This window comes from Drosophila elegans, unplaced genomic scaffold (assembly GCF_018152505.1).
Source record: "Drosophila elegans isolate 14027-0461.03 unplaced genomic scaffold, ASM1815250v1 contig_409, whole genome shotgun sequence".
NCBI classification, from domain to species: Eukaryota; Metazoa; Arthropoda; class Insecta; order Diptera; family Drosophilidae; genus Drosophila; species Drosophila elegans.
In genome coordinates, this window is record NW_024545796.1 from 756,012 (window position 1) to 776,264 (window position 20,253).

Genomic DNA, 20,253 nt, shown 5'->3' on the forward strand with positions numbered 1-20,253 from the left:
CACACGATATGGTACACCGAAAAAACTCATCTCGGACAACGGGGTACAGATAACGATTAACAAGTTAAAGGCACAGTTACAGAAATGGGAAATCGTCCACCAGTTAACAACCCAAGCACCGCGCAAGAAAACCCAGCCAAGAGGGCAAATAGGACAATAAAAACTTTGATAGCTCAATTCTCCGGAACCGAACACTCACGATGGGTCGACTGGCTACCAGAAATAGCAACGGCCATCAATAGCAGCAGGTCAGAATCAACAGGATACAGCCCGGCGTACCTAGTATACGGACGGGAAATACGACTACCTGGGAGCCTGTATAACGAAACCACACCTGGATCCGGAATGGAATCCGGATAGAGGCAAGGTTGCAACACATGATAGAAACGAGCAAACTAGCACATCGGAACATGGGAAAAGCAGTACAAGACCAAGCCAGATCATACAACCTACGGAAAAGAGACTGGGGACCCAAAGTAGGAGATCTCGTATGGGAACGACAACACCCATTGTCAAAGGCAGCTATTGGGTTTGCAGCAAAGTTAGCACCGAAATACGAGGGCCCATTTAACGGGTGACGGGTTTCATTTCAACAGTTATAGCGACAATAAGACATACGGCGACAGGAAAAACACACAGAGCATACGTAAACGAACTGAAACCTGTAGTAGAGAACGAAGTAGCTTAAAGTGATATCTCCCAACTAATCACCAAAAGCATTGCTTATTTCAGAATGGACAAGAAAATGGAAAACTCCCTAAAAAAATACCGGGAAAACCTGGAAAGCCTAAACCAGCAGCGGCGTCGAGCCATCATACTCGGGGCCGTGGACGTGGCAGGTCCAGCTGGAGGCAGAAGAACAACCAGGGCGGCACCGGTCGCAAGACAGGCACCAGCTAGAAGAGAAGATACCAACTAATGGACAGACAGCGACCACAAACGGCATGGGTGAAGCCAACCTATATAGGGACCTGGGAGTTGGTCCAGTGGATCTATCCGAGGAGTCGGAGGAGAATTGGGATGAGGAGTGCGGAAGGACAGCAAAGCCACTTATCGACACCCAACACAAGGAGAAGGTTGCGGAAGCCGTAGCCCTCCTAAAGTCCACCTGACGCCCAGGAAGTCGAGGGACCCGGAGAATGACAACTGGAGAACTAGCAACAAGGATCCGGATCGAGAGAGGTGGCAACGTCAGCGTGACGAGGCACGTTTAATTGAGTCAAATAACCGGCAGGCTATAATAAATACGCAGACGCAGAATAAAATTAATGAATTAACAGAGGCCGTTTATAAAATTATCAAGGCAAAACAAAATAATATAGTTGACACTTCCCACCTGTACGAAGTACTTTTGGCCAGAAACAGAATACTAATAACTGAGATTCAAAACGTAATGCTTACAGTCACTCTTGCAAAAGCCCACATCATAAACCCAGCAATTTTTAATCAAAATGATTTGAAGTCTGTTTTTGTTGATCACCCCACAGAAGTCCCCATCATTAGCCTACTAGAGGCGTCTAACATTAGAGTCCTTCAGTCCAATAGTATAATCCATGTGCTAATCGCATACCCTAAAACTAAAACTATTTGTAAAAAAGTCATGATCTTCCCTGTATCACGCCAACATACCATCCTGCAATTGAAGGAGAACATAGTAGCCGAATGCAATAGCGACGTCTTAGCAGTCAACGGGCATGGCGGCATCCCCGTTACTCAACGCCACAATCCCACACTAAGCATGCCACTTCTCCAAAGAATTAACAACAAAACTTGGAGGTTATCCAAGGGCTTAAGGAGGAAGTAAAATCGGCAGGAACTATCGACAACTGGTTCGCGGTCGGCTTGGGAGCCAGTCTTCTCATCAGCTGCTCCTTCCTACTCATCATGATGCTGAGGAAGAGACGAGACGCACGGGAGATCCAACAAGTTGTTGACAAATTCCAGATGACCGAGGACGGTCATATTCCTAAGAGAGTTCTTAACACTGTTAAGGAGTAATCATAAGTCGATACAGATCTTGGGTGATTATTGGATCACCCAAGTGTTTAGTTGCAAAATCAGCATAAACATCTTTAGGGGCCGTGCCTGGTTCTTGGCAGTGCACGGTATGGTGAGTTATGTTGATTTTGCTAGTGTCAGCACTTTGCTGCACGAGCGGTCGGCTTGGCGGCCGCGCATAGCTTACGTAAAGTCATATATGTTTTCAGTTTTAATTTGGACATTTAATAAAGAGCATTGGCTTAAATGTAAAGCTCCGTCAGTGGCCGTCAACACTTACTCTATTAATTGAAATTGGTTATCGAGCCTTAAGGGCCGCAAGCAACGGAGTCAGTTACTCCCAACGTAGTCTTCGTAAGAAGAGAGAAGAGAGCCATTGGCAATCGCCCGGCACATCCATATGAGCAGCCAGCCACGGTGGCAATTACGTCTTCACCCCTTCCCCCGGACCAGCCACGGTGGCAATTGGATCGCAACTCTTCACCCTCACGGACAGCGGCGAGGGACAGTGCGAGGCTGCACAACTAAAACATAATTTATACACAGCAGCTTACGGCGCGTGCTTATATTTGCGGTCGGAGACCTATGGCAACGCTGAAGCACATCTACTCTGCGCCAAGTCTAGAGTAGCTCCCTTAAAAGCTTTAACAATAACAAGATTAGAACTTTCAGCAGCGTGTTTATTGGGTGAGCTTATCGTAAACGTTAAGGAATCCATATGTTTTTATTGCACCTTTCACTGCTGATCGGACTCTATTGTGTTGGCTTGGATTCGGCAACCTCCGAGGGAGTTCAACGTATTTGTGTCTAATAGAATCGCGAAAATCCAGGAAATGACGAAAGGTATGGCTTGGCATCATGTTCCAACAGACTTGAATCCGGCGGATGTGGTATCGCGCGGATGTACCCCCAAAGAATTGCTGGAGCACTCCCTTTGGGCAAATGGACCTCCATTTCTACTGAAAGGAGCGTCGAACTGGCCCTCCCTATTAGATGCAGTAAGGAACCTTTCGGAACGGCGTTCCACGGTGCTAATTGGAACCGTTGGCACTGACATATCTATCAACTGCAAGTTTCTCAACTCATTCGACAAGTTGCAACGTGTTTTCGCGTTCATTTATCGATTCATTTCAAATTGCAGAGCCAAATCATTACCTTCAACCATCTATCTTACCGTTGACGAGATCAGCTTCGGAACCGTTCTGCTTCTAAGGAGCATTCAACAGGTTCACATAGCGGTGGAGCATGAGGTTCTTAGCCAAGGCAAGCCTTGTCCTTCGAAGAGCAAGTTGATTTCTCTGAGGCCAATACTTAGCTCTGAGGGTTTACTTCGTGTTGGTGGAAGGCTTCAAAATGCGAGCTTGGACTACGAGGCTAAGCATCCGATATTGTTACCCAAGGATCATCCGGTCACCAGGGCGATTATCGTCTATTATCATGAGAAATACTTCCACGCAGGGCCACAGGCGTTGCTCGCTGCTTTACGGAAAAGGTATTGGCCACTTGGAGGCTGAAAGTTCATGGCTAGCGTCATCAACAAATGCAACAGATGGGTAGCCTGCCAGCAGATCGAGTTCAGGCTAACCCAGCATTTCACACCACAGGAGTGGACTATTGTGGACCGTTCTATCACAAGTCAGAGGCCCGGAACAAAGCACCCCCAGTGCTACATCGCCGTCTTTGTCTACTTTTCGACGAAGGCTGCGCACTTGGAAGTCGTCCAGGATCTCACAACGGATTCTTTTATTGGAGCTTTGAGAAGATTCATTAGCCTCAGAGGCAGTCCACGCACTATTTGGAGTGATAATGCGACAAACTTTGTTGGCGCTAAACGAGAGCTAGCGGAACTAAAGGAGTTATTTTTGAGCGAACCGCACACGGCTTCGATAAGTTCTTCCTGCTTAGCGAATGGGATTGATTGGAAGTTCATACCCCCGCGTGCCCCACATTTCGGTGGTCTATGGGAGGCGGCTGTAAAATCGGCAAAATTTCTCTTCTACCGAGTTGTCGGTGCAGCCATCTTAGCCCTTGATGAATTAAGAACACTTGCATATGAAATTTCTGCCATTCTTAACTCCCGTCCGCTTTGTCCAATTTCAGAAAATGCTGAAAATTTTGAGGTGCTAACGCCAGCGCATTTCCTCAATGGTTCCAGCTACACAAGGTTTTCTGAGCCATACGTTACTCATCTTCGCGAAGGCCGGTTAAGCAGTTGGCAAAGAATGACACAAATGCAGCAGAACTTCTGGAAAAGATGGAGCAGAGAGTATTTGTCCCTGTTGCAAGAACGAAGCGAATGGCGGATCAAAACATCCAACATCCAAATCGGTCGCGTTGTATTGCTTCAGGAGGACAACCTTCCACCGATGAAAGGGCAGCTTGGGTGCATCCATGAAGTCATACCCGGAAAGAACGGCGTCGTCAGAGAAGCTGTGGTCCGGACAGCTACAGGTCTTACCAAGGGCCGTCACCAAACTAGTCACTCTGCCCATCGAATCCCATTTGGTTGGAACCGTGCCTCTTCCAACGGGGGGAGTATGTTTAGAGCAGACCGCCAGCACCTAGTAAAATGTTCATAGGTGTGCGCTGCACATGCAGGGCTGTTATACAGCTTTGCATGTTTATTGTTCTACGTCTTTCTTATCTCGCTACATTTGTCGCGTTATCTATTCAGTTGAGCTACAGCGAAAACATGTACAAAATTTAAAGTCAAGCTTTCTGCAAGTTACTTATACAAAATCGCTGCAACTCCGAGCACAGCTAATAAAATCAAGAAATAATTTCAATTTAACCTATCGTGCGTTTAATTTATATTTCTAAACTAAAGAATGGCATTTTGGTTATTTTCCCCATAAACATTAACATTAAAAATAATAAATTAAAATTAAAAAAAGAATTAGCTTGTGCCCTTTAAATAGTTTATAAGTTCGTTTCTAAAGTGCGTTTCGTTTCTTATACTTTTTATATTGTTTGGGATAAACAGCCTGTATGAAAAAGTGTTTTTCCGTCATCGCCAATTTTAATCTTTTGCAGACAATGTTGTTTGTTCTAGCTTACAAAGCCAGTAGCACATGTTCAGTTAAGTACTGTGGCTCTTTTTTAGTCAGGAGTTTTGCAGAAATAAGAGGATTTTTAACTTAATCCATGACTCAAAGCTAAGTTCCAAAATCTTATTTGAGTAGCATATTATGTGCTCCCTGCGGTTTACATTAAAAACATATCCCGCAATTGAGTTGAAGGCAACTTTTAGTTTTTGTAGCGCTTGGTGCAGCTGCAGATGGTCCAACGCCATCTAGATACAACGTAAGAATCGGTGGCGCCATCTAGATCTCGGTGGAGAGAATCGGTGGCCTGGCAGGGTTAGATCAATCGGGGTAACAGGGCGAATTGTCAGACTTTCTCTGGGTGAGAGAATTTCTCAATTTAGGTGGAGAGATAGGCTGTCGCCTTTATTGCGGCGTCACTAGCCGCCATTCCTAGTTTGGCATCCAAAGTGATTAGTTGAGTCAAGAAGTGGTGTTTAAGATAAAATCAAAAGTAAAAATGCTCAATCAGCAGAGGCAACCACCAACAGCAGCAACAGGTATCACGGCAAAGGAGCCCAAAAGGAAGATCCAAGTGGGATTCCGGCCAAGTCCAGGGGTGAGTGAGAAGCGAACGAGGTCTTTTAGATTTTCATTTTATTGCATAGGTGTTGGCCAAAAGGTACCGCCCCAAGTCCCAAGAAGCCACATTATTAATCGGCGAAGGCAAGCGCAACCTGTGAAATCGGCGAAGGCAGGCACCAGTTTTTTTTTGCAGTGCTATGAAGCCACCACAGCGGAAAAGCCACCAAAGATCGCCGCTCCAAAAGGAGAAGGAGAAGACCACGGACGGAAGGCCGGCAGAAGCATAAAAGAAACCGGCGATCAAATCAGTGTCCGGCGGGAGAGCAAGCGTTTCGCAAAAGTCGACGATGGCGTTGAAAGTTTCGTCGTGCTAAGGAAAGGAGCGTAATATTTGCCCATAGTTTGATCTTCAGCCCCGAGTAAAGTTTTTTCTATTCTATTAATTTTCGGTATACAAATGGAGTGAGTAATCTAGTTAGTAAGTGAAAACAAGGAATGTGTGGTGATTTTGGAGTTTATTTATTGGTAGCTTTAAAAAAAAATTGAATTAGGCTTGTACTAACAAAAAAATAGCCAAAGAGGAGCGAGCGTTCCTTTAGCGGTATCGGGAAATGTTTAAATAAATAAAGTCTTATGTTCCTCCCAAACAGCAGACTACCATCGCCGAAAGCGCTTTCATTGATGGATGCTTAAAGGAAATTGGTGAGTGATGAGCTCAAGAGCGCATTATTAACCCAGTATAAATCCAAATATTAACCCTATATGAATGTTCCTATATTGCGTATATTTATTCATTCGAAGCAAATCTCTTAGTAATTTTGTTACAAAAAAAAAAAATAAATAAATTATACGCTACCGTTCGCTAGGCCCCTTTGAAAAAAAAATGTAAACAAAAGCAAAAGAACCAAAAGAATTTTAATGCATTTATATGTTTGTGCGAACGCAACCCAATCGCCGTTTTAAAGTACTTTGCCTTAAGCAACTTATTTGTCAAAGATGAATTTTATTGTGTCATGATTTTACGTTAATTTTATTCATCGAATTTTGATAACATTGATATATTTGTAATTATTATTTATATTTACCGTTATATACGTCAGTGCATGTCGATTCCAATATTTATTTATTTATTCACCCTAATTTTAATGTGTATTTTTAAGAGTATTATTTCGTCTTAGTTTTAATAAATATGTTTATAATGTGAAGCAGCGAGTGAAAGAAACACGTGTACTTGTGGGTTAAATAATAAATGCCCTTTTATTATCTAAGTTATATTGACGGTTGATACATAACTCGCGTGATCTGCGGCTTGAAGCTGACTGACTTATATGTTAAAAAGGGGTAGAGTCGCGTTTATCTACACTTCTTTAGGTTATAAATGAGGGAAGAGAGATAAGCCGTTACTTTTAAGCTTTTACATATGATTCTCATCTCTTTATGATATTGGGCATACAGAACTGATCATATTTGCTTTGACATTTGTTGCTTTGATTTACATTACATAGTTTCAACACGCCCTCTACAAGTTAATTTTAAATTTCAGCGACGCACAGTGTGGGAGTCTTACAGTTTAGCTGTACAAAAGTAAATTTTTCAACTTTAACCAAATTCGTCCAAATAATTTTTTTTTAATACTTTATTCAATGTATATAATTATTATATAAACTATTTTTCTAGTCGTTGCGAAATCTGTTTCTCACTTATTGTAGAACAGTAAAATTCCGTTTTATTCAAGTACTGATATTCTGCGAAGTTCGAAATCAAATTGTTTTTTTCTGCATTTCTTTTGTTCATAGTTTCATCAAGGTACGATAATCAAAATTAGAGCTTTATTTAAACGGTACTGCAAGCACAATCCTTATCTAAGCAACAGATCTTTTTCATTGGGTTTTTTTCAATTGACTTTTGTGTTTAAAGGAGAAAAAATTTAGTTTCTTATTAAAGTTTGAGCTCGAAGTTGAAATATCGTGCGTATTTTTGCAGCACCCACCCATTTTTTTTATTTTTCAAAATGTCGACCCAACTAACGAAAAAACAAATTTATGATATTTGGATTGCAAGTGATAAGAACAAGCGTTTGCATGCGGTTTGTGATTTTTTTTGGAATTATCATCCTTTAGTTAAATTTTCTGAAGGCTCTAAAAAAGAGTTTAAGGCTTTTCTAAAAAATCTGTGCTTACAATTTTAAATAAAATGGAATCAATGTTATCGTTATGAGGAACGGTTTTTAAAAAAAAATAAAATCGGGTTGAATGGTAATTTGAATTTACCATTCACGGTATTGCAAGAAATTTCTCTTACATCCAAGCCAGGGAGACCACAAAAAAATTTGATTGCTGCGATCGCACCAAAAGAAGAAAGGTACAAGATCTTATTGATTCTACTAGCCCTGAAAAAATTGCAGTTGCAAACCAAGTTAACCTATTTAAGGAAGGTAAACGCAACTCTGCTGCAATTGTGAAGGAATTTACATTGAATTCTCCAAATAGAGGAACCCAAATACAAAATGTTCAAAATCAAAATTTTACTGAATCATCTATACCTACTGAAGAAGCGTTGAGTATGATTCAAGATGCTAATTTATCAGTTCATCAATATGACACAATACGCCAAAGGATTAATAAAATCGTTAAAAATCTTTTACCTTCCTATGATAAAATTAAAGAGTGTAAAAAAGATTGTTATGCTGAAGTGACTGTAACAGAGTCCTTAGCAGCATGTAACGTTCAATCCTTGGTTGATAATACTATCCAGCGATTATGCCTAGCTCAAAGAGAAGCACTGAACTCAATAGAACATCCTAAAATGGGTGGAAAGGAGCTATCGTTGATAATAAAATGGGGTTGTAATGGAGCGCAGCAAAAAAAGTATAAACAGAAATTTTCATCATCAGATGGTATTGATGAAAACCTATTTAGCACATGCATGGTTACTATTCAAATGAATTATAATGTTGATGAATGTAAAAAAATCATAGTTTGGCAAAATCCAGCACCTTCATATACAAGATACTGCCGCCCAATTAGGCCGAACTTTAAAAAAGAAACCACGGAATTGATAAACGAAGAAGTGACTTTGGTGAAAAAAAAATTGAAATGCTTCAACCTGTTAAAATTATAGTACACAATTTCTATGTAATGGTGAAACCAGTGTTTATTCTGACCATGATAGACGGCGAAATTTGCAGTGCTTTATCTAACGTAGCGTAAACTCAAACATAGGGTCAGGGTTTCCTATAACTTAGCGACTTTTGATGAATACACGAAAGAAACCAGGAAATTGTACCTTAAAGAATACTCTTGGTACAACATGCCCGTCTCTGTCCATAAAGTAATGTATCATGGAAAAGATGTCATAGCATCATGCATTCTTCCAATTGGACAGCTATCGGAAGAAGCGCAAGAGGCAAGGAATAAGGATGTTAGAAGATACCGGGAAATGTTCACCCGGAAAACAACAAGAACAGATACCAACACCGATCTTATAAATAGATTGTTAGTATCTTCGGATCCATTCCTTGCCAACTTGCGAAATATTCCCAAAAAAAGTCGGTGTCCACTAGAACACGACGTTTTAGTATTATTGTCCCTACCAATCGCAAATGAATAAATACTTTTTATTGTTTTCTAATGATTTTTTTTGTTTTAGTCATTTTGGATTAAATTATATTTTTCTATATGATTCCAATAAAATAATTTTGTATTTCAAATAAAAAAAAAATAAATAAAATTGATAAAAAACCAACGTTTAAGTTTAAAAATAATGTATTTCATTCAAATAAATATCGAAACAATTAAATCCCGCTAAATTTTGATTTTCCCACACTGCGCGACGCCTAAAGATCTTAAGCAGGTTTTGTGCTTATCGTGGCTAAGACCCTTAGTCAATTCATCTGCTGGCATAAGTTCGGTCGGCAAGTGCTCGATTTTGATGTCACCAAATCCTGTAGCTAATTTATGGCCGCTTTTGTTGTCGTTGAATATACGGATCGAGTCGCAACCTCTCCCAATGCTGGTTAAGAGACTCCTTAAGTATATGGCCTCTTTGACTGCTTCGGACATAGCCAGATACTCCGATTCTGTGCTCGAAAGTGCCACAGTTCGGGCTTCCCAACTTATAGCTGCGCCAGACAACACAAACGCTTGTCCAGAGTAGAAGCGTCTGTCGCTAAGGTTGGCTTCCCAGTCGGCGTCGGCCACACCGTACAGGTTTTCCTTGCTCGGAAGGTATAATAGCCCTAGTCCTTTTGTCCCAGACAGATGCCGTAGTACGCGTTTCGCTGCTTTCCAGTGTTCCCCATTGTAATTCGCGTTGAACTGGCTCAGAAAATTGACAGCAAACGTAAGAGATTTTCGCTTCGGCGATATTTACTGGATCGACAAATAGTGCGTTGGCTATTTTACACTCTTCGTAAGGCTCATCGCTTTGTAGTTCCTCGCTCTCCGCGTCGTTTTCATTGCTGTGTTCTACATTCGGTTGTTGATAAATTTTTCGTGGCCTGCCACGGAATCCGCTTCGAAGTGTTTTCAAGCGCCCTCTGCCACGGCGTTGCGCCGAAATAGTGGGTTCTTGTGGAGAATCCACCGACGGATCCGCTTCAAGTTCATCTTGTTTAATTTTCGTGCTCGTCATCTCAATGCTAATCTCTTCTGAGTTGGGCTCCGTATAAAATTCCTGAAAATGGGTTCTGAAACCTGGAAGACTCATAAATTTTACGCCATTAGAAATTATTACTTTTTGCCTTTCCGGGACATAAAGTCGATATGCCTTTGAAGGAGCTGCATATCCTACCAAAATGCATTCAACCGATCTGGGATCAAATTTTCCCTTGTTGATGCCTTTTTCGAGCGCATATGCCTTGGTGCTGAATGCTCTCAGGTGTGCCGCTGTCGCAATTTTCTTCGTCCAGAACGTAAAGGGAATATCTCCTGACAAGCTTGCTGCTGGACATCGGTTGCGTATGTAGCACGCTGCGTTCACGGCTTCAGCCCAGAAAGTTGCAGGTGCTCCTGCTTGCCTCATCATGCATCTGGCCATCTCAACTAGCGGTCTGTTTTACCTTTCTGCTAGCCCGTTTTGTTGGGGGTACATTGTGCACTTAGTCTACGTTTAATCCCGTACCATGCTAGGTAGGCGTCAAATTCCCTGTTACAGTATTCCGTTTCGTTGTCATATTGCATCTTTATTTTCTTTCCAGTCAAATTTTCAGCGGCGGTCGTTCTTTCGTTCTTACCTTTCACGATTAGAGCCTCGTCTTTCCTGAAGTGTACCTCGTATCCCTTATCCGTAATCTTTGATATTGACAGCAAGCTCTGCCTGAGATCGGAAACGTAATGCACGTCTGTGAGAGTATTATTCTTCTTCTCTCCTTTGTCGACGACTGCGATTTTTATTTCACCCATGCCAATTATAGTTGTTGTCTCGTCGTTCGCCAAATGTAAAGTTTTCTTTATTTCTTTTATATTTGCAAAAAGTTTCGTGTCTGAACTCATGTGCGCTGTACAGCCGCTGTCTAAGCACCAAGCGCCAGCTTTATTCGCGCAGAAATTTGCCTGGCATGCGAAAATCGATTCCTCTGCTCTCTTTGCTTTCTCTCTATGATCGGGCTCTTCGCCCTTTCCATTCGTTTTATTCAAGCAGTTTTTGGATATGTGCCCGACTCTGTTACAGTTAAAGCATTTTCTAGTCTCTTTGTTTCTAGTTTACTTTCCACTCCTGTCCTTTCGACGTTTCGCGAACATTGCGTTTTGTTCATCTGGCACGTGTTTATTTTTTCCTGGCTTCGGCCTCCTCTTATATTTGTACTCTTAAGAATTCTGGGCGTGGTAAGTCATCCCTTGCTTCCATCGCGCATCTAAACGTTTTGAAGGTGTCTGGCAGACTGTAGAGTAAAATAATGGCCAATAAGTCGTCTCCGATTGCTACGCCGATTTCCCTTAATTTCTTTACGGCTTCAAATGTTTCGTTTATGTGCTCTCGTATATTGCCGCCCTCACACAGGCGCGATAATATTAGCTTCTTTAGAAGAGCTGCTTTTCGCACTGGTCCTCTCGTCATAAAAGTTTCCTGTAGTTTCATCCAACAGCGTTAAGCTGTATTACATCCCTCGATCAAAGCCAATTCTGAGGGGCTGACCGATAGTAAGATATCTGCACGCGCTTTTTCGTCGTACGTTTTCCATACGTCGGAGTCAGCAGCCGATGTGCTTCCACTTCCACTAGGGCACTCCTTCGTACCGTTAACATATGGTCACAGGTCGTTGCCCGCATTTGAACTTTCCACGTGTCATAGTTATCCACAAAAAGCTGCTCAATTTTTATAAACGCGCCGGACATTTTTCGCGACCAAATTGAACTACGGCGGCGGTGAAGTGTTATTTTATTACGCGGGTATATGGTCTGGGCCCATAACCTGAAGCAGCGAATGAAAGAAACACGTGTATTTGTAGGTTAAACAATAAATGCTCTTTTATTATCTAAGTATATTTTGACGGTTGATACATAACTGTGATCTGCGGCTTGAAGCTGACTGACTTATATGTTAAAAAGGGGTAGAGTCGCGTTTATCTACACTTCTTTAGGTTATAAATGAGGGAAGAGAGATAAGCCGTTACTTCTAAGCTTTTACATATGATTCTCATCTCTTTATGATATTGGGCATACAGAAGTGATCATATCATTTACATTTGTTGCTTTGATTTACAACATAGTTTCAACATAATGTTTTAAACACCTATATTTTTGCCGCATCTAGCATGAAGCCTCTGTAGAGTAGGATATCTAGGCCTAATAAGGGGTCATCAACAATTAAGAAAATAAAACGGTATGATGGCCATAGGCAGGGCGGGCAGAAGACCTCCTCAGTCATCGCAGGTGAACTGAGACTTTATTTTGGCTAAAAGAAACCAATGTCCCTCTTCCCTATTTTTGTATGAGTTCTCTACTTCCGGTTTTAGTAAGCTTATCTTTCACGCAAACATAAGTATTAGTATCATACAAGGCATCTATGGAATCTGCAGCAAGACCACCACCCCCTCATTGCCGACAAGCAGCAGCCGGACCAACGCTCGAGTGCGCTCAGTTACTCTGAATTACTCGTTACAGTTATAAATAATTCAGTTAATAATGATTATTAATTCTTTTGCGCCCATCGTTTCGGCCACATTTAAAATGTGCTCACAAACTCATACTATCAATAGCTTTCTTTTCTCTATCTAGGATGTCATCAATTCGGCAGTGAGCTAAACCAGGGTGTTGGATAGTAAAAAAGCTGCTGGCGTTAACTTTTTAAAACAAAAATTCTCTCAGTTCCGCTGCACTTCCGATCTGGCGATTTGCAAGAAGGACTAACCGAATTATCAGTAGTATCAGGTCAGTCGGCCACGTTAAACGGAAGCAGCAGAGGAGCATTGGCTTTTCTATACACTATTTTCCAGGGTAGCCCCCAAAGTACGGCATATCAGTACGCTTAGGAGAAGCAGGCTAACACTCATTTTAGTAATGATTCGCCTGACCACGGATGATTTGCTGTAGTCTTAATGGGCTAAATCATAATCTTTTATCAAGCATCTGCATAGGATTTATTGTAACAACCTTTCACAAAGGAGTTGCAAGCCACAGATGATGGCAAAAGTGAAAAAAAAGTCGTCGTTTATCTCATAAGAGCGGTAACTGACCACGGTGGACCACCCGCGCAGCAGCGCTGTTTGTTGTTGTTTAGCGCGTTTTTTTTTGTTATTTTTTTTTTTTTTGTTTACATATGCATTTTATTTATTGAATCTTCTCTGAATTGAGACTAACAATAAGTATATAAAATCTTAAATTAAAACTATATCTGACAGTCAAGATGACTGACGCGAGATGAAAGGGCTCTAATAACTATTGCTGAGCTGGAAGGTCATTTAGTTGTAATCGGGTGCGGTTGGGAACCCTGGCTAGGCCCCTGGCGAGCTGGTTTAGATGAGAAGCTAGTTTGGTGTGGTAGGACGCTTTTTGCTTTGATATTTCATCTCTTACGGGTAGAATGCCAAGATCTCTGTGGATGTTGTCGTTCCGAACATACCAAGGTGCCCCAGTGATAGTTCTCAGGATTTTTGATTGTGCCCGCTGGATAATATCGGTGTTACTACTGCTCGCGTTTCCCCACAACTGGGAGCCGTAAGTCCAGAATGGCTTAAGCGTTGAATTGTAGAGCAGGACCTTGAAGTCTAGGCAGAGGGGGATCGAGCGTTTATGAACCAATGAAGGCTATTAGATTTTAGTTTTAGATAAATTTTCTTAGCTTCGATATGTCTCCGCCATGTAAGTCTCCTGTCTAGGTGGACGCCAAGGTACGTTACATCGTCAGCTTGTGGGAGTGGCGTGTTATTCAGAGTTAGCGGGGGACACGTTTGTCTGTTAAGAGTAAACGTTAAGTGTTTAAACTTTTGCGCATTTATTTTTATACGCCAGTCTGATAATCACCTCGCCACTACCACGAGATAATCAGCTAGTAGTGCTGTTGCCTGAATTGGGCATTTGAACCGATTTAGGATCGCGGTATCGTCTGCGAATGTAGAAGTAGTTAGTCGCTCGTTCGTGGGAATATCTGCGGTGTAAAGGAGAAATAGAGTTGGACCAAGGGCGCTACCTTGAGGAACTCCAGCATCTATCGTGTAATCGTCGGATATTGTAGTGTTACATCTCACGGCGAAGGTTCTTTTGTAAAGGTACGATTCAAGTATCCTGTGAGTGTTTTCCTGTAGTAACGTTCTGATTTTATGCATAAGGCCATCGAGCCAGACTCGGTCGAAAGCCTGCGCAACGTCAATGAATACCGCACTGCAGTATTCTCGAAGCTCGAATGCAGTTCGTATTTCTGTTGTTAATCTATTGACTTGCTCTATTGTTCCATGGCTTTCTCGAAAGCCAAATTGATGTGCCGGAATAACGTTGTGCTCTTTCAGATGTGGGATTATGCGCGTGAGAAGGCATTTTTCGAGTAGTTTTGACAGACACGAGAGTAAACTTATCGGTCTGCATATAGCTGGTATTGTGTGATCTTTTCCTGGCTTTGGGATCATTATGATTACCGACTATTTCCAATTTTTGGGAAGTAGCCAAGTCGTTTAATCCCGTTAAAAAGTTTACAAATTACCTCAACTGCACAGTTTGGGAGTTCAATTAGCATCTTAGGAGTTATCAGATCACCTCCTGGGGCCTTTTTAGTTTTTAATTGTTCGCTGATGACTTTTGAAACTTCGTTTGGTTGAAACAGAATTGGCGCCGTCTCAGTTCCAATTTGAATTGACGACGACGGTAGTGTGAATGAATTATTTGCAGGGTTTGGCTGAAAAACATTTCGAAAGTGTAAAGCAAATGTACAAGCTCTGTCTTTGTCGCTTCTGGCCCAGCTGCCTGAAGAGTTTCTTATGGGAGTTACTGTTTCGGCCGGCGCACTTAGATTTGGGGTGGCCCTCCACAAGGGATTTTTGGTGCTGGTGGGTGAAAATCTCTCAATGTACTGGCGTTGTGCTTTTTCTTCTTCGTGCCTTAGAGCCCTGGTAAGTATGCGACCAGCTTCCTTAATAATATGTTTTGAGGATGGCGATCTGCTGGTTTGCCAAGCACGCCTCAAACGCCTTTTCTCCAAAACAAGCTGTTCGATTTCAAGGTTAGTTTTGTGCTGGTGTGTGTGCCCATCCCTCCCTTGCGGTGTAGAGATTTTGGCTGCTGCGACGAGTACAGACTCCAATGCATCGACATAGCAGTCGATGTCCTCCTTGATGTTGAGCTGTGGAGTTAGTTCAATGTGGGAACTTACGTACTTTTTGAACTTCAGCCAATTGGTTCGATGCGACGTCAGCCTGCAAGGGTGCTCGATTAGTTCCAGGTTTTGAAGAAAATTTATTAGCTCTGGTGAGTGGTCCCATGATAGATCCAAAAGCGATTTTGCAGATATTAGATTGCGAGGAATGTTTTTTGTCACAGCAAAATCAATTAAATCAGGTAGTTTCCTAGGATCTGTAGGCCAGTATGTAGGACTGCCTAGTAAAACGTAGTCCAGTTTGTTGCATGTTTTGATGAGTGCATTATATAGTTGCCTTCCTTTGGGGGTCACAAGGCGGGATCCCCAGTGTGTGCTTGGCGTTGTAATCACCTGCTGCTATAAATCGCTCTCCAAGTGAATTGTAGAAGTCCATGAATTGGTCTTCGGAGACTTTCAAGCGGGGTGGGCAGTAGACAGCGGCAATGACAAGGTTGCAGTTGCCCAATTGTAATTTTACCGATGTAGCTTGCATATATTTTTTTGCAAACCGTTGGTGAAAGTGCCATGTGCTTTACCATCTGGATGATCGGTGCCGTAGAACGTGTATCCCCGTATTTGAAAGTTATATTTGCTGGTGAGATGCTTTTCTGCCAGCAACATAACGTCGATGTGGTTTTCGTTCAGAAATTGAGTTATTTCAGGTATATGCCGTGAAACACCGTTGGCGTTCCACAGATTTATTCAAAGGCTAGGCATAATTTATTTGGACTCCTGAGCTGCAAGCATTTGACAAGTTATTTTGGTTTTGTATTAGAGTTTGCATGTTGGTTTTCATGAAGGACATAAATTCCATCATATTTTGTTGCAAAGTTACCATCATTGTTTCCATGTTACTTTGTGACTGCCCCATGGCCTGCTGCATGCTATCGATTTTCGGCTCTATGTGAGCTGTGCCTGATCTTAGCTGGCGTAGGTGGTAATTGAGGGCCCAAATGATGACTTGGCTGCTTTTGCGAAGAAAACTTCCGGTGTCGTTTGTGATTTCATGTAGATGTTCTGGCGCGCCGTTGAGGGTGCAGTAAGCCCTGGTGTGTCCGTATTTCTGGCAATTTGTGCATTGCACTGGTCCGTTCCGTTTGTGCAGCTCTTCTACTGTAGAAGGTACTGCAACTTGTAGATTGGGTGCACTGCGTTTTTTTTCAAAGTTCTGCTGTCGGGCTCCAGCTCGACCTTGAAAAGTGGTTGCGGCTTATTGTTTTTGTTTATAATATTTATAACATATTTTGCGCAAAAACCGTTTTCTTTTAAAGCCTCTATAATTTCGGAGGGGTTCACATCGGGTTCTATTCCCTTGAGCACAACTTGTAAGCATTTGCAACTTTTCAGCTGGTACATGTCGTAATTCTTTTTTTTTTCTGTTTTGGTTTGAAGTTTGGTTTCGCTTATACAATGCCATAAGTGGAAAACCATGAAAGTTATCTTTTCCGACAAGCTCAACTATTTTGTTGACTAGGACGTTGGAGATCTTCTCCCGAACAAAGATAGGTTGTGGCTTAAGTTTCTTTGGGGCTAATTCTTCATACTCTGTTTCAGGCTCCGCCAGAATGGAAAATCTATTTTCATTTAATGGGCCGAGATTTTCAGGCCTTTGTTGGTATATATATTTTCGGCATATTGCCGACAGATTTTTTGGGGGTGTTAGCTTGAGCTTGGAAATATTAATGTAGCGATCCATGCCTGTCTGCATGGCCGAACCCGCTTGCCGAATTGTCATTTCACCTACCGTACCTTTGTTTTTGCCGTTTGACCCGATTTTTGCACTTAGTTGTATTGTTGCTTTAACCGCGACAGAGACCATTGTGGTTGACGTAGTAGTTACTGTTGTTGTTGCACTAGGTGGCAGAAGCTCGGTTGGAGTTTTGCATTGTTCACTCCATGGCGTTTGAGCGGTGAAAAGTGGGGCGGGAGAGCAAGAACTAGCTCTCTGGTTTTCGGCGGTCAGTAAACTTGCACTTTCGGTTCTAGAGTATTACTCGTGAAAGAGAAATAAGCATTGTTACGGGCCAAGGAGAGATGAAGTTTGTCTTGCTCTCTCTGAGCTTTTTCACGGGCTTCGTCTTGTTGTTTTTGGCGTTGAGTGCGCTGATCCACGTTCTTACTCATTTGTTTATTATTAGTGCGTTAAGATTAATTAATTAATAAATTAATTAAAACTTTAGTTAACGATATGAGAATAAGCATCGCGAATCGCAAAACCTGGCTGATTTTTGTGCTGTCTTTGTTTTCTTTGGTTTCTTTTACATTGTTCAAGGCCAGTACTTATTCCCAGGGAAATTAGCTATGCTTGTTGGCAAAATATATTATGATATTTTTTTTGTTTGTTAATTTAAATTTTCTTGTTAATTAAGATATAACGTTTTTAGGTTTCACAATTATTTCAGCTAAATAATTGGTGGGATAGCAGAACCAGTTATTCTGGCAATAATTTTTTTCTATCCATTGTTTTTTTTTCGCCGTTCGCCTACTTTAGCCGGCTTTTGATAAAAGGGAAGAGCGGCAAGCGAACATCTTATGAAGCTGAGGAGGTCATTGATCTCTAAGTTTGAAAGTGCGGAAAGCAGTAGAACAATAACAGTCACGGGTATCTAACTAGGAGCCATTTAAAATTTAAGGGCTCAGTGTTTTTAAATTTAGAAAGAATAATAATGTCGGACGATGAGAAAGCCGCTGGCTCTGCACCCAAATGCGTTTTATGCGAAAACACCTTGGCTTCGGCACCGACGCTGCAAATTAAATGTGGCCATAAATTCCACAAAGCCTGTTTCGAGTCGTATGCCAAGACCAAAAATGCTTGTCCGATCTGCAAAGAGACTCCTCACGATACCAGACAGCGTAAGCGGCAAAACACGCCTAAGATATATTCAGGCTTGCGATATTTGCAAAATGGCAAAAGCACCAAATTGTATACAACGACCGCTAATGGATACTTCTCCGGAAGCCCAGCGATTCTTTCAGAGGCTGTTTGTGGACTTTCTCGGACCATATCCCCGTTTTAGAAGTGGGAATATAGGAATTTTTATAGTCCTGGAACACTACACGAAGTTTGTGTTTTTGAAAGCTGTGAAGAAACTCAAAACGGATGTGGTGATCAAATATATGCAGCAGGATCTTTTTCACACTTTCGGAGTGCCAGAAACTATTGTGTCTGACAACGGTTCCTAGTTTAAATCCGAGTCATTTCAAAAGATTCTGCGGGAAAATAAGGTAGGCCATACTCTTACCGCAGTTTATTCTCCGCAAGCCAATGCGTCTGAAAGGGTGAATCGGTCCGTGATAGAGGCAACCCGTTCTTATGTTCGGATCAGAAAGATTGGGATGAGCAGCTTAGCAGCATTTGTTGTGCATTGCGGTCGGCTGTCCATTCAAGTATTGGCACTTCGCCTTACTATATGGTTTTCGGACAGCATTATATATCTTCAGGTTCGACTTTTAAACTATTGAGGAATTTGCAAATGTTGGAAGATAGGTCAGCGATGTTTACCCGAGAGGACTCGCTGGATACAATTCGTAGCAAGGCCTGCGAAGTAATGAGGAAGCTAAATAAAAAGGACTTGCGCCAGTATAATCTGCGTTCCAGGGATGTGTCTTACGCGGTATGGTAAGAAGTGTTTAGACGTAATTTTAAACAAAGTAATTTCGTGGTACGATACAATGCCAAGTTAGCTCCACCTTACTTAAAGGCCAGAGATAAAAAGAGAGTTGGCCAATCATATTACGATCTAGAGGACCTGCAAGGGAAGTTTGTTGGCCGGTATCATGCAAAGGATATGAAGCAGTAGTCAAGCTGCCCTTTACTTTGGTTTATCTGTCTTGGAAGTGTGACCCCCAAGACAGATCTTTAGCGGGGGGTATTTGTAGCGCTTGGTGCAGCTGCAGATGGTCCAACGCCATCTAGATACAACGCCATCAAGATCTCGGTGGGGAGAATCGGTGGCCTGGCAGGGTTAGATCAATCGGGGTAACAGGGCGAATTGTCAGACTTTCTCTGAGTGAGAGAATTTCTCAATTTAGGTGGAGAGATAGGCTGCCGCCTTTATTGCGGCGTCACTAGCCGCCATTCCTAGTTTGGCATCCAAAGTGATTAGTTGAGTCAAGAAGTGGTGTTTAAGATAAAATCAAAAGTAAAAGTGCTCAATCAGCAGAGGCAACCACCAATAGCAGCAACAGGTATCACGGCAAAGGAGCCCAAAAGGAAGATCCAAGTGGGATTCCGGCCAAGTCCAGGGGTGAGTAAGAAGCTAATGAGGTCTTTAAGATTTTCTAAGGGGGCTCATTTTATTGCATAGGTGTTGGCCAAAAAGTGCCGCCCCAAGTCCCAAGAAGCCACATTATTAATCGGCGAAGGCAAGCGCAACCTGTAAAATCGGCGAAGGCAGGCACGAGTTTTTTTTGCATTACTGTGAAGCCACCACAGCGCAAAAGCCATTAAAGATCGCCGCTCCAAAAGGAGAAGGAGAGGACCACGGACGGACGGCCGGCAGAAGCATAAAAGTAACCGGCGATCAAATCAGTGTCCGGCGAGAGAGCAAGCGTTTCGCAAAAGTAGACGATGGCGTTGAAAGTTTCGTCGTGCTAAGGAAAGGAGCGTAATATTTGCCCATAGTTTGATTTTCAGCCCCGAGTAAAGTTTTTTCTATTCTATTAATTTTCGGTATACAAATGGAGTGAGTTATCTAGTGAGTAAGTGAAAACAAGGAATGTGTGGCGATTTTAGAGTTTAATTTTTTGGTAGCTTAAAAAAAAATGAATAAGGCTTGTACTAACAAAAAAATAGCCAAAAAAGAAAAAAGTACGAGCGTTCCTTTAGCGGTATCGGGAAATGTTTAAATAAATAATGTTT

At 42.1% G+C, this 20,253-nt stretch overlaps 1 protein-coding gene across 1 annotated transcript; it reads left to right on the forward strand.

Moving 5' to 3' along the window:
* Positions 1 to 2,831: 2,831 nt before the first annotated feature.
* On the forward strand, positions 2,832 to 18,575 carry LOC121467484. Its single transcript, XM_041708906.1, has 4 exons — positions 2,832 to 3,490; positions 3,548 to 4,008; positions 4,099 to 4,533; positions 18,352 to 18,575. The coding sequence occupies exons 1-4, from the start codon at positions 2,832 to 2,834 to the stop codon at positions 18,573 to 18,575; spliced, it is 1,779 nt and encodes a 592-aa protein (XP_041564840.1).
* The last annotated feature ends 1,678 nt before the right edge of the window (positions 18,576 to 20,253 follow it).